At 37.6% G+C, this 15701-nt stretch overlaps 1 protein-coding gene across 1 annotated transcript in view; it reads right to left on the reverse strand.

Moving 5' to 3' along the window:
- Window positions 1–15003, reverse strand: part of KCTD3 (potassium channel tetramerization domain containing 3) — a 51625-nt gene extending 36622 nt beyond the window's left edge. Inside the window, exons 1-8 of the mRNA XM_031438373.2 lie at window positions 14857–15003; window positions 10534–10587; window positions 10079–10124; window positions 8298–8371; window positions 2719–2777; window positions 2366–2446; window positions 1310–1450; window positions 763–853 (exon numbers count right to left, since the gene is read on the reverse strand). Of these exons, the coding sequence (XP_031294233.1) occupies window positions 763–853; window positions 1310–1450; window positions 2366–2446; window positions 2719–2777; window positions 8298–8371; window positions 10079–10124; window positions 10534–10587; window positions 14857–14939 (629 nt within the window). The 5' untranslated portion in view covers window positions 14940–15003. The remainder of the gene's footprint in view (window positions 1–762; window positions 854–1309; window positions 1451–2365; window positions 2447–2718; window positions 2778–8297; window positions 8372–10078; window positions 10125–10533; window positions 10588–14856) is intronic.
- Window positions 15004–15701: the final 698 nt, after the last annotated feature.

A 15701-nucleotide genomic window follows, 5' to 3' on the forward strand; every position in this document is an offset into this window, starting at 1 on the left:
AGTGACAAAATATTTATATATATTTTGAATTTTCAGTAATTAAATTCAATAGGATAATGGTCTAAACTAGTCTATCTCAACCATTTTTGTGCTTCTACACCATCCTCTTTCATCGTCATTTCTCACTGCACATAGTGATTCTGAACTAAGAATCCTACCTTTTCTCTTAAAAAAGAAATCACTGGTCTACACCTTTCCTCATTCCCTGTTAGTTTCTGAGAATGCAAGAATCAGCAAAAAACAAGCCACCTCTGTGTAAAGCTAGCCCATTATAGATATTAAACTACATCACTTCTGTCCACAGCTATCCTGCTTCACTCTCTCACTCCCAACCACATGGAAGTCACGACCAACCAAGGCAGCTGTACTCCCCCTATTACAGAGCACAAGAGACTCAACCATTACAGACAAGAAACACAGGGATCACATCAAAAATCATGCCTCATCATTTACAACAACAGAGAAATGATTCAGAAGCGGGAAATACTAGGCTGGAAGGCATAACTTCATGATATCTTAGCTGTATCACAATCATACTGTGTGGGCAATATTTAAGACATGCTGAGGCTATCAGTAATATTTACCAGATTAGCTGTGAAAAGAAAAGCAAACTAAATCTAATCAGGAAATCAGAAGTGGGCAAAATATGAAGGGGAAAAATCTGATGACTAAAATAAACAGCTCTTAAATCTATAAATATAAAATCCATTATTGAAAACTACCCCGCAAAACAAAAGCAAATCATTATTAATTATACAATACCTATAACACACAGCAAAATGGGCATACGCAGCTACAATCCAGTTGTGATGGCCAGCTACTATTAGCACCTTTCGTGGATCCACAGGAAATCCTGTTGATAACAGAAAAAGAAATATTTTACGTTCTAAAGAAGGGACTGGCAAACTCTCGCCAAAAGGCCAATTCCAGCCCTCTACCTCTTTTGATAACAAAGCTTGCTGGACACAGCTGTGCACATCTGTTCACACACTGTCATGGCTGCTTTTGCACTACAGTGACAGGACTGAGCAGCTCCCACAGAGACCCTCTGGCCCGCGAAGCCCAACACATTCACTGTCTGGCCCTTTACATACAAAGTTTGCTAATCTCCATTCTAAAGATTTAGCGCAAACAAAAGATCCTATACTTTTAAAATAAAAATTATATGCTAAATGAGAGCTTTAAAGATATAAATGTTAAATCTAGATTAAAAAGAAAGATAAAGCAAAAATCACATCTTTAAAAACAACTACTCATTATCATCTAGAACTAAAAACATATTTTTTTTTTTAACATAACCTTTCCTTACCTAGTCTAACAGTCTCTTCTCCAGGTCCAGAGAGAACAGGCTGGGTACCATTTCCTCGAGCTTCACCTTCTGTAGAATTTAGTCCATTCCTAGAATCAGTAGAGGATCTAGTTGTGTTGTTTATTTTACGACTAGGAATACCTATTAAAGGAAAAAGATGATAAATTTATTTCTAAGTTCACCTACCAAAAATTAAAAATTTCACACTGTAGCTAAGAAACAAAACAATGTGAATTTCATTATAGCAGAAATTTATCCTCCAGTATACCAGTTTATTGCAGATAATTGCCAAAAAACAAGATGAAATTTTTTAAATACAGTTCTTTCCACAGATTTCTGATTTTTAGCATGTTATACATAATAAACAAGACTAAGATTTACCATATTATACCCTGGATTTACCCAGCTCTAGGTTGCTGAATCAATCACTCACTCATTCAGCCTGTCACTGCTCTTTGTATTTATGGAATAGTTACTACTTGTTAGGTACTATGTACTAATTTAAACTGCTTCAGAGCTGAACTGCCCTATCGTTTCAAGGGTCTCTTATTAGACAGGAGAACCTTTTCCAAAATGAAATCCTCCTCAGAAGCCTCCCATATCACAAGAAAAGACCAAACTCTTCTAACTAGGTGAAGTGGAGCAGCAATGACTTGCGCCTCACCCTCCTCTGTCCTGTACTCTGACCAAACTCTGCAAAGCTCCTGGGTTCCCACAAAGGAGACTGACCATCGGTTCTCTAACAGAGGGGTTGGCAAGTCTGGCTGTGGCCAAGTCCAGCCTGATGGCTGTTTATGAGAATGAAGCTGTGTTACAGTCCCGCGCAGTCACTTCTTCAGTGTTTACGGCAGAGCTGAACAGCTGCCATAGAGATCTAGCTCACAAGCCCACCCTAATGTAGAGCATGATTTCACTTCTGTTTAAAGTTCTCACCACTTTTAGTAGATTTATAAATGAGAAACTCAATAATCAAACAGATTTTCCTATTCACATATTTGTACTTACTTAATGATAAAGATACTTTTAAAAAAAAGTAAGTAAATAGAGCACAAGTACCTGGTGGAGGCAAGTAACCATGGAAAAGGACACTGCCACAGGATGAGCGCTCCAGTTCTTCGCAGAGGAGAAGCCTCCTTACTAAAAACATTTCAAAGCAAACTTGTCAAGAGTACATGCAAACAGAAAAACAGTACTCCACTTTTATTTTCTCTAGTTCACGAGGATAAGGAAAGAAAAGGAAAATGTTTAAGTTAAATCAGGTGACAACATCTTTTTACTACGAAAATCCACAAAACGCAAGCACTGACTAGTCCATCAAAACTTAGGACCTGATATAAAACATTTCATTTGGGCAAGTTTTGTGCTCAAAGGGTCATATCATAAACATGAAATATTACGAGAATACACACCTAATGGAGTGATTCCATAAAATTCTGCTTCATGCCTGAGAACATTAATACTCACTCCCCTACGAAAAAACAAATGAATAATGTAAATCCTCTAACACTGGCAGCTTGGATTATCATCTGAAACAGAAGGAAAAAGTACTAGGTTCTTAATGTGAACAAAGTCATAGGGCTTTAAAACTTACTTTTTTCCCTAAGATCCTTAATCATTTGAAGAAGTCTAAGTAAAAAACTGCACCCCCAAAAAACTATTTCGTACTTAAAAACTAATCATACCTAGATGAATCGGGGGACTAAATGAAACCAGGGCTTTACAGGGTTAGTACAAGTAAGTTATCAGGAAGTTTCTAATAAGGCAGACATGAGTAGAAATCATTCTCATGGTATTAATTGCTTTTAACTTTTAATCACAATTTCTACTCATATTTTAACCTCCCCAATTATCCTGTAAGCTCCCTGCAAGCATGACCTACTTCTGATCTACGTTTGTGTATCTCATGCAGTGCCTCTCACAGTGCTTGTAAAAACTGGTTATGCAATACATATTTACTGAACAAATAAATTCAGACTAATGACTCTCTTCTTATCAAAAACCAAAAATAAAATCAAAATAGAAGGTAGAGGAATTCAGTCTTAAGAAGGGCAACATTATCCAGATAAAGATGTTCCAGAGGATATGATATGAAAACAAGAAGTGAAAGAATGGAAGCTTAACAGTTTAATAAAATGATTCATTTTAGGTTTCAGTTATAATCTCTCCTTACTTCAAAAATATTGCCTGGGCAGAAATGAGAGGGGGCATCACGACAGAGCCCATGAAAATTAAAAGGATAATAAATAAAGGAATACTATGAACAATTTTATGTCCACAAATCTGATAACCTAGATGAAACGGACCAATTCCTTGAAAGACAACCTGCCAAACTCATACAAAAAAAGAGACAACCTCAATCAGTCTATATGTACAGAAAACTGAATCAGTAACAATCTTCCAAAATAATAACCTTCCAAAATAACCAGGATTCACTGGTGAATGCTACCAAACATTTAAGGAAGAAATTATACCAATCCTCTACAATCTCTTTCAGAGGACAGAAGCAAAGAGAATACTTCCTAACTTATTTTAGGAGGCCAACACTACCTTAATACCGAAACCAGAAAAAGACATTACAGGAAAACTACAGACCTATCTCTCATGAACACACATGCAAAAATTCTCAATAACATATTAGCAAATCAAATTCAACAATGTATTAAAAAGAAATACACACCACCACAAGTGGGGTTTATCCCAGGTATGCAAGGCTGGTTCAATATTCTAAAATCAATTAATACAGTCTACCACATCAACAGAGTAAAAAAGAAAACTCACATGGATCATATCATCAGGTGCAAAAAAAGCATGTGACAAAATCCAACACCCATTCATAATAAAAACTCTTAGTAAACTAGATATAGAGGGGAACCTTCTCAACTTGATAAGACTATAAAAAACAAAAACAAAAACCTATAGCTAAAATCATATTTAATGGTGAGAAATATGAAGCTTTTCCACTAAGATCCAGCACAAGGCAAGGATGTTCCCTCTCACCACTCTTTTCAACATTCTACTGGAAATCTTTACTAACACAGTAAGGCAAGAAAAGGAAGTAACAGGCATACAGATTGGGAAGGTATAAAGTTGATGATCACAGATGACACTTAATATAAAACAATTACCCTGATATAACACGACACTGTGGTTAGGTTGTATCTAAAAGGACATCGGCATACCCAGCTGCGTTTAGGTTTTCTCCTACGTTATCTTCTACAATTTGCACTTTACATGTAGGTCTGCGATCTACTTTGAGTTAATTTTTGTGAAGGGTGGAAGGTCTGTGTCTACCCTGATTTTTTGTTTTGTTTTTTTTTGCATGTGGATATCCAGTTGTTTCAGCACCATTTGTTACTCCATTGTTTTGCCTTTGCTCCTTTGTCACAGATCAGCTGACTATATGTGTGGGGTCTATTCCTGAGCTTTCTATTCTATTCCATGGATCTATTTGTCTATTCTTTCATCAGTACCACACTGTCTTGATTGTTCTAGTTTTATAATAAATCTTGAAGTTGGGTGGTGGCAATTCTCCATCTCTGTTGTTCTCCTTCAGTAATGCTGCCTATTCTGGGTCTTTTGCCCTTCCATGTGAACTTCAGAATCAGTTTGTTGGTATCTATAAAGTAACTTGCTAGAATTCTGACTGGGATTGCACTCAGTCAGATCAAGAAGGGATGAACTGGTACCTTAACAACACCGAGCCTTCCTATCTATGAATATGGACTATCTCTCCATTTTTTCAGTTCTTTGATTTCAATCATCAGTTTTGCAGTTTTTTTCATATAGCTCTTATACATATTTTGTTAGATTTTATACCTCAGTATTTCTTTTTAGGCAGTATTAATGTAAATGGTATTGTGCTTTTAATTTCAAGTTTCTCTTGTTCATTGTTGGTATATCAAAAAGCAATTGACTTTCATACATTAATTTTACATTCTGCAACCTTGGTATAATTGCTTATTAGTTCCAGGAGTTTTTCGTCCATTTTTTTGGATTTTCTATACAGACAATGAGGTCATCTGTGATCATCAGTTTTATATCTTCCTTCTAATCTGTATGGCTTTTTTTAATTTCTGCAAAGCCAATTAACACATGTTAGAGGGAAAAAGTGTAAAAGTTATTCTTGCATATTTGGGAACAGCAAGCACTGAGTTTGAGAAAATAAGGACTTAAAAATGAGAGGAATAAAGATAAGCTAGACTTCATTAAAATTAAGAACTTCTGCTCTATGAAAGACAATGTCAGGAAAATGAGAAGAGAAGCCACAGAATGAGAAAATATTTGTTTAAGACACATTTGATAAAGGATTGTTATCCAAAATATACAAAGAATTCAAAATTCAACAATAAGAAAACAACTCAATTAAAAAATGGGCCAAAAACCTTAACCAAAGAAGATATACAGGTGGCAAAAGCATATGAAAAGATGCTCCACATCACATACCATTAAGTTAGTGCAGATTTAAAAAAAAAAAAACGAATTACTACTATACATCAATTAATATGGCCAAAATCCTGAATCCTAACACCAAATGCCGGCAAGGATGTGAAGCAACAAGAACTCTCATTCATTGCTAGTGAGAAAGCAAAGTAATACAGCTACTTTGTAAGACTGTTTGGAAGTTTCTTACAAAACTAAACAAACTCTTACCATATGATCCATCAACTGCACTCCTTGGTATTTACCCAAAGGTACTGAAAACTTATGTCCATACAAAAACCTGCACACAGATGTTTACAGCAGCTTTATTCATAACTGCCAAAACTTGGAAACAATCAAAATAGCCTCTTCAGTAGGTGAATAGGTAAATTGGTACGTCCAGGTAATGGAACATTATCAGTGGTAAAAAGAAATGACATGAATAAACATGGAGGAAACTTAAGGGCATATTATTAAGTAAAAGAAGACAATCAGAAAAGGCTAATCGGTAAAATGCAAGCTTAGCACGCATGAGGTCCTAGGTTCAATCAATCAATCGATCAATCAATCTTAACCGCGCCCCCCGGCCAAAAATAAATAAATAAATAAATAAGAAAAGGCTACACACTGTGTGATTACAACTATGACATTCTGGAAAAGGCCAAAGTTATGGGAAAAAGAGAAAAAGAGAGAAGTGGTTTGTGGTGGGGGGGGGAGAGCAACAGGCAGAGCACAGAGGATTTTTATGGCAGTGAAAATATTTTGTACAATATTACAAAGATGTATACATGTCACTATACATTTGTGATAACCCACAAAATGCACAACACCAAGAGTGAACCAAAAATAAACTACTGATTTGGGTGATTATGATGTCAGTGTAGGTTCATCAATTGTAAAAAAAAAAAAAAAAAAAAAGTATCATTCTGATAAATGATGTTAATAATGCAGGTTAATAATGGGGGTGGGGGGTTATGAGAAATCTCTGTACCTTCCTCTTAATTTTGCTGTAAATCTAAAACTGCTCTTTAAAAAAGAACTCTTAAAAAAGAAAAATATTTCCATGGGCTTGATAAACACATGCAATTGTGATATTAAATTGGTTTTATTTGTGAAATTGGTTCTTAACTAGTTTAACATAAGAACAGTTAAAACTTTCTTATTCTATTTCAAAACCACTTTTGTTAACAGTACAGTAATACTGGCTAATTACAAGGTGGCTCAGGACACCAATAACAGTTCTGGGGAGGGCAGACAGACAAATATGGTAATGAAAATAAAGTGTGACAAGGGCAATACAAGAATTTTATGCAAAAAACAGAAGCAGAATACAGTATTTTAAAAAATTCCTTCCCATCTTTTTTTGGAAAGTACTACTTAAAGAGTTAAAGTTTGCTAGGCTTCCCTAAGTAACATAAAGAAGCAAGTTGTAAGAAAAGTAGTAAATCCAGACATTTAAACTACTTTTGCCTTTCATGGGTGATTGATTCAGTTGTGGATTTGTCACAAGGACACTAACGAGAAGTAAATTCATGCTTCTTTAACCAAATGCTAAAAATAATTTTACTCCAGAAGTAAACAGTAATATACTCCCAGCCTCTACCCCAGGCCAAAAAACAGACAAACAAAAAGCCCCAACAAAGTCTTTTATTCATCCAACAAATATCTACTGAGCAGTCACTATACATATTGTTTTGACAACACTGGGAATACAGCAGGGAACAAAGCAGACAAATCTTTGTCTTCAAGAAGCTCATATTCTAGTGAATATAAACCAAAAATTGTATTATTATAAAGAAGCAGCTAAAGAAGTAATCAGAATTTTAAAAGCTGTATCTGAAAAAGTATTACTAGCTCCTTAGTGAACATTCACTAGTAGTATACGAAATAAAAGTAGAATAAAATGTAAATTTTTCCTGGTAGGAATCCAGACTGGCAAAGTGAAAGAAACAGTTTAAATGGTCATTCACTTACCCACAAAAAAATATGTACTGTTACACGTCAAACACAATGCTTGATCCTAAAGATACACAGTAAATAGTGCTTGCCCTTCTAGAATTTAAGTCTAATGGAAGACAGACACTGGAGTAGCGGCAGTATCAGAAACTATGGGTACCTACATCAGGTGGACACAGTGGAGATCACCAAAGTGATCAAGCCAGGACAGAAAGGGTTGAAACTGCTGAAGCAAGAGAAATGAAGCAGGGGCTGGGTTAATGAGCCTTAAGAACCAACATCAAGTACAAAATCCGTAGCCAGTAATCCAATAATGTATCAAATAAGGGCTTTATGCAGAGTAATAACCAAATCAGATTTACATTTTCAGAAGACAATTTTGGCTATACTGTGAAAAATGAATAGAAGGGATGTAAGAATGAAGGCAGGGAAACAGGCTAGGGAGCTGTCAAGAGTCATCTAGAGGAAGAGGTGATGGTGGCCTGTGTCTATGAGAGTTTACTTCTGAGGAAACAAAAATAATCTTGATGGGGAAAAAACCCCTTTCTTCATAAAATGTATCTAAAACCATACCTATCAATAAAAATTTACTTTAAAAAGATACACTTCTTACCTTAAGTCTAGCTCTTTTGTCCGAAGAAAATTTAAAATGGGTGCAAATGCTGCTGGATCTCTATCAATAAATATCTGTAAATAAAGAAATATAAAGTTCATTTTCAAATTACAAATTAAACTTCTAACTTTAAAACTTATGGAACAAATATTAAATTATTTAAATACTGTATTTTCTTCCACTCTTAAATTTTAATGATTCTAAAAATTGAAATGCAGTTATAACCATGTGCACTTAATGTAGTAGTGGTGGTGTCTCTTCTAACCTGAAAAGCCATTATTAGATTGATAATATTTTAATACGCAGGATACATGGTATCAGATAAGTCAGTTTTCCCATTTCTATTTAATTAATATGTTTGGTGAAAGTGATACCAAAGGTAAAATTTTTATCTGAAATATTCCAGAATTCAAATAAATACTTTGAAAATATTATGCATAAATAATATTTCCTATATCGTCTGATCATTAATTATTGGTGACAGTGATTGTGACTTAACATAACTTGTGATTCATATGTGAATCATTAAAACACCAAGGTACTTTTATAATACACGCAGGGGCAATCAAGAAAAGTAAAAGAATAGACATACGTGTACGTATGACTGGGACAGTGTGCTGTGCACCAGAAATGGACACACTGTGACTGCCTGTTCTTCAATTTAAAGAAAAGACAAGAAAAGTAAACACTGCACACTGATGTCAAAACTGGAAGACAATACTACTCTCCTTAACCCTTTCCTATACCACTATCTCAGTTTCCTTGAGGGCTACGGGTGGGATGGGGGGAGGGTGACGACAACAACAACAAAAGTTTTTTAAGTAACAAACACAGCACTACAGAAAACATACAGGGAAAATAAAATGTTTTAAAAATACAAAATACATTAATTGATAACTTTTTACAGGAAGGTATGCCAACATTATTTTGAACCAATTACAAAAGTTCTAGCTATAAAACTGAACGCCATTTAAAGCTTATCTAAGTCAGACAATCAATTATATACGGTGAGTGAGGTTCTTCTGACTCCATAAATTCTTGCTTTTGTCTTTATTATAATCAGAAATTGAAGAACCATCACAGATTTGTGAAGATCTTATTACTGATGTCTTTGTTACAGTCTCACATGGACATATCTGTTTGTACTCCTTTATTTCATCTGCAAATCTCACCACAGAAAATAACCTCTCGGGTCACTGTTGTCTCCAAACTGAAAGCCTTGTTTGCTTTTGTGAGCACTAAACATTTACATGCTGTTGTGCACATTGTAACTGCTTTTTATATGTATAAACTAATTTTTTGTCCTGAAATTTAATAGTTCTTTACTTCCTGTACTCCACCATTGCTGCACTAGTTTCCAAGGTTTTCTCCAAAATAAAAAATTGTAGGTCTTTACTAATCTACAACATCTTACCATTCGAATTCAAAACCAAAATACTTTAGTATTTACATTCATCTATTTACTGTCAAAGGTTCAATTACTGATTAAAAGAAATCTTTCCTCTACTTGCAATTGTAAGCTTATATCCTACAATCCCACTAATCATGCGTACTTAAGTTGCTATATACAGTATTCCCTGTTTCAGGTTCTCTTCTGTAATTATAGAAACACTATTCATGACAAGAAATAAAAAACTTGTAGTACATATACTATCTTTCATTTAGTTGTTATTAAAAGAATAGCCCTCCTCTCTTCTGAAAGTCACCATATAATAAGGATCAAGCATTATAAGCATTATTTGATCAAACTTAGAAATACACATCAACATTATTATACTCACAGCACCAGTTTCATCTCGAAGTGTTGAAATTCTTCCACTCAGCAAGCTAGAAGTCATTAACATTAAGACAATTAGTTTTCAAAATCTGAGTGTAATTAAAATGCCCTAATTTTTTCAAATGTCAAAGACCAATACAAAGAATCATCCTTTCTCCAACATAAAATAACAATTTAAAAATTCTATTTTAAGAGTTAAGATTTTTTAGTGGGGCAGGTATATAGCTCAGGGGTAGACTGCGTGCTTAGCATGCACGAGGTCCTGTGTTCAAGCCCCAGTACCTCCATTAAAACAAACAAAAAATCTAATTACCTCCCTCCCCCCAAAATTAAATTTTTAAAAAAGAGTATTTTTATTCAAGAAATAAAAATATTAATTTAACAGACAAGGAAATTTTTATCATTCTAATAATCAACTGTATTAAAAAAAAAAAGGTACTAAAGAATTATATGAAATACCTGGAAAAAAAAGAATCTGGAATCCACATAAGTGTTTGTCTTGAGGTACTAAACCTGCAATTAAAATGTATCTTGTATTATAAATGAGGACATGATTTGAAATTTCAATGCTAGCTAACGTGCTTTAATACACTGGCTAATGATTTACACGTTGAGTAGCTATGACTGTATCAATTATATTCATTACATTTAATATTTCAAAATCTTGCTACTTTCAATTCAGAGTTAAGATTATTCCAAGAGCTCGCAACAAAAATCAAATAATTTATTCACATATATTGCTTCCTAAAACACTACTTTCTAGCATGCCAATATGCTGAAGACTCAACAATTAGCCCACATACCAAGTCCAAACTTCTCAACATAATACACAAATTTATCTTCAGGTCCTGTTTCATCTCTCCAACACAAACTGCTTCCCCCTCTAAAAGACAGTACTTCTTAATATCCCCAAACAATTCATGCTTACACCATTTCGTATCTTTATCCCAGCTGGATCAACTTCTGTCTTTCCAATTGTCCAGATCCCATCCATCTTTCTTAGCACCATCCAGGTTCTACCTGCTCTTTAACAGCTTTTCCAAATATTCAATCCTATATTGTCTTTCTGAACTCATACTAATCCCATACATAATGCATTTAACACTTTCTTTATATGTAGTCTTGGGCTATTCACAACTGTTGCATTCATTCATTCAAAAATAACTCAGTAAACACTGTTTTGAGGTTAACTGCCATTTGATCAAGTCTGCTTGTTACCACCAATTTTAGGGGGAACTTTAACCAAAGCCTAGTCAAACAGACCAGGACAAAACAATCAACAACTGATGTAAACTAGCATGATAAAGAATGCAATACAGGGCTCATCCAGTCCTGCACTTGATGTCTGAATATTTTCTTTTTAAGATTCATCACACCACACTATGTATTTCTTACTCTTCCCCATCACCATGTGTCTTCACACAGAAGAGAGCCTAACAGACCTTTACTTTCACTCCACATTCATTTTTCTGTGCCCATCAACCAGATTAAAAAAGGAGCCAGTTTACTGAAGAAAACACAGCAAATTTTCCCATATATTCTTAGCAGAATCATAAGAAAAGGTTAAAAAAAAAGTGAGAAGCAGATTACAACTAGCTACTGGAACTGACTTGGTCAACTAAACAGAAGCAAACCCAGTAAATGGTAAACTGAAAGATCCAAGGATCCACTGCAAAAATGAATCACTGTTTTGGAGGGCATCAAATTAATTCCAAATAAGGATCGCTTCTAACTTGTGACCTTTCATGTTCACTGCATATTCAGCAAATTGTCTGCCAAACAACTCAAATTTTGTGTTACTTAGAAAATTACACTGGTCTGCTTAAAGTCATTTTAGCAATTTCAATTATAATCAGCAGTGGGTTTAGTAATCTGGAATTTCTGGGCAAAGGGATAGGACCTTCATCTCCACTATTTGTTTTTCCCCAGACCAGGAAGAAGACAGGAGTGGGGAAAAAAAAAACAACCCACGAAGTTCTAAAACTGGTTCCAAATACTGTTTCATGAAAAATTACATCATTTAAAGTTACATATGACAAGCAATGTATATGAAAATCTTTTTCTATGTTTTTATCTCATACCCACAGTATGCCAAGAAAAGAATCATACGTACTCTGGTCTCAGCAAAAGTTACTACTAAAGATATCAGCATATCCGCATTAATACTAAATGCTACTTGCCTCCTACTAAATTTACTTGGAAGCAATCTAGTTAAAATTATTTATTTTGCAAAATTACTATTAATAATGCCACTAATCCTTGTATTGCCTATCTATTGCTTCACATTTCTTTCACAATCCTGGAAGGTTGGTACTATTATTTATTATTTTACATTTTAGGAAACTAAGCACTGAAAACTAATTTGCCTAACGTTGCTCAGCTACTTAGAGGTAAAGCCTGGGAACTAGTACCCCTTAGTCTGACTCCAAAGTTCTTTGTTACGAGTCTCCCACTGGCTGGTCCCAGACTTCTCTCATCAGGTCTCAAATCACACTTATTCATAACAGAGTTAATCACAGATTGAGCCCTACTGGGTTTCTTTTACTTCATTAGGGTTTTTTTGGTAAATGGTATTAACAATTCTAAATGAAACCTGATGTTCTCTACTTTTTAAATAATCCATGAAGTGTTAAATACATACTAAAAATTGGTTATTTCTGTAATTCCTCTGAATATGTCCATTTTCCTATCTTCTTTTGGGAAAGAAAAAAAAAAACTTCCCTATAGCATAGCCTTCTCTGTTCACAGTAAACTAGCTCTCCTTCTCTGAGTTTCACTTACCACTTCAAGCTAACGTTGATTCTGTGCCACAGGTGGTCCCATCAGCGGCAATTCCTCAACTTCAATTCCTTCAATTCCTTGACCTGAGAATTTTTTTCTTTTACAATGACTTAAGTGACTGTGTTTTATACAAGATATAGATGACTTCCAGATCTCTTCTAGCTCTAAAATGCTCCAAGAGTCTATGGTCCAAAGTAACTCAAAATATCCTTAGAACACTTGGATGTTCTGTTTTCTATAGGCCATGTCATTACTTGTTTTATAAATTTACCTTGGCAAATCTAAAGATAGTGTTTTTTTTTCACTTGTTTCTTGTTCCTATGTAACAACTCTCACCTGCCTTCTAAATTGTTCAATCTAATAATTTCTCATTTTGTATTCTTTTCTAATATCACTTAGAAAAATTTAGAGCCTAATAAAATCAAGTTTCTTAACTAACGAAACATAAAACGTTCCAGCTCTGTCCTACACAATTTAAAATTTTAAACAGAATTCTAGTCATTAATAACTATTAAGCTACCCACTTTCAACATTCAGTGAATAACAATACTGTTCAATTTTAGAATTAAATTAGGAAGTACTTTAGAACACCTGAAAAGAAATACATGCGCAATCAACAGAAATTAGAAACTCCGGAGGGTAACAGCCCCGTGGTAGAGCGCGTGCTTAGCATGCTCGAGGTCCTGGGTTTAATTCCCCGTAACTCCATTAAAAAAGAAAGAAAGGAACTAGTACAGGGATTTTAAATAACTAAAGTGTTAGTCTTCTGAAGGGAAACTCTTACAGGGTATTCCATTTTTGCATCTCTAAATAACCAAACCTGCAAAATTTTCACAGGATTTTAGGAAAATACCCATTTTTTACATTAGAAGAAATCGATCTTCTGGTCCATGAAACCGTTATCTATATAGGAACAATGCTGTTGTAAATTCTTATACTAATAAACAGTTTTGTTCTCGGAGATAAAGGGAAAAAAAGAGTGAGCAGAAAAAGAATGAAGAATGAGTGTCCTGTGCTGAATTCTCTAACATACTTAGAAAACTACTCAATTTTTAGGATTAAGCCAGTATATACATTTTTATCGCTACGGCTCACAGTGTTGCCGTTCTGCCTTTTAAAAAATACTAGTTAAAAAGCCCTAGATGTTGAAAACCTTTCATATTCTCGAGCATAGCAAAATACGCTATATCCCAGGGCACCGCATCGTTACCTCCCACCTGGCCTATAATTCAACCAGCCCTTCCTTGAAATAAAGCTGGCAAACTCCCATTTCTGAGAGGAGTGAATCCATAAACACATGACCTTTCCCTTCAACAAACTTATTAAAAGAAAGGGAGCAGAAGGCCAGAGAGAGACTAGAGAAGAGCTTTCGGTCTGTTTACTAGCGGGGGCTCCGAAAGGTGCCACTATCCGAAGCTTCCCAGAACGAACTCTTCGAACTGCGGCTTCTGGACACCCTGCCTTGAAAGCTGAACAGATCCTTCGGAACCAGGCACCAGGAAACTCGGAAAGTAAATAACAGGGCTCTGCAAATCTACTGCATTCCCTCCACGAGATTCTCGGCCCCCCTAAGGAGGCGTGGGGAACAACCCTGTCCGTACTCTTCCTTGCCAGGGTAAAGAGACACCTGGCGGACCGGAGAGAAAGGGAGGCAGGTTCACCTGCAACAGTCAAACCACAAGGCCAGGCTTCGACCAAATTCCTGAAATACGCTCTAGGGTCAAGTAAGGAAGGGTACAGAATGTTCTCGGCCGGATCCCTCAGAGAGGGGGAGGGACGGCGACCGGCCTTCTGCGCGGCCATAAGTAAGGGCCCGACCCTCGGTGGTTACCAAGACCGCCTGCCTCCCGAGATCCACCGACCTTCTCCCGCCCGCCTGGTCCCCTCCGTTCCCTGCCGGCTCGGCTCCCACGTTCGCCCGCGAGCCCGCGACACCGGCGTCCCCCGCCCCCGGAGTCCGCCCGCCGCTTCCCCGCTCTGAGCCCTTCCCCGCCGGCTCACCTGGTCCCCCCCACGTTCAGCTGCACGATCTCGCCGCTGCCGGCCGCCGCCGCGGCGAAGCTGCCGCAGTGCCCTCCCGCCATCTCCGGCCGCCCTCTCTCCCCGGCCGGGGCAGCCGAGCCCGCGGCGGGAGCCCGAGGCGGCGGCGGCGGCGGCTGCAGGGCCAGCAGGGCGGCGGCGGCCCGAGGGCGGGCGGAGTGCGGAGCCTCCCCCACCTTCCCGGCGGCCGGGCGGGGCGCTCGGGCGTCCGCCTCTTCCCCTCCGCTCCGGCGGCGCAGGAGGGCGGCCGGGCCTCCACCTCCCGCGGCCTCCAGGCCGCCCGGCCGGCCCCGGCCTCCCGTCAGCGCTCGGCTGACCCCGTCGTCTCCACCGCCACGGCGGTCGCCGCAGCCGCAAGCTCCGCCGGAGGAAGGGTCGCCACGCGGGACAAAACACCGCAGCGCGCAGTACTTCGTCCGCCGCGGCCGCGGAGCAGGAGGAGGAAGAAGAGGCGGGGAGGAGCTCCCCAGCCCCGCGGCGGGCGCGGAGGGAGGGCAGAGGAATGCGCTCCTGGCCCGCTGCCTGGCCCTACGGGATTCCGTTTCTTCTTTCCTCCCCCCGCAACCCCAACCCCTCTTTTACATTCAATTTTTCCTGCTCCGGGACTCAAGATTTCCCAGATTGAGGGCAAGTCTGGGCAAACCGTCCTGAGTATCTTTATTTTCTCCCTTCTCCACGTGGATTCGGGAGATGAAAGCAAAACTTCTTAGAGGTAGTAGAGGTCATGCTTAAATGTTTACATTACCATTTATAGTGGAAATGCGGTGAGGATTTGGGGATTTTAAAACTTTAAAGCGCTTACTCCA

The sequence above is a fragment of the Camelus dromedarius genome, chromosome 21, assembly GCF_036321535.1.
Source record: "Camelus dromedarius isolate mCamDro1 chromosome 21, mCamDro1.pat, whole genome shotgun sequence".
Classification (NCBI taxonomy): domain Eukaryota; kingdom Metazoa; phylum Chordata; class Mammalia; order Artiodactyla; family Camelidae; genus Camelus; species Camelus dromedarius.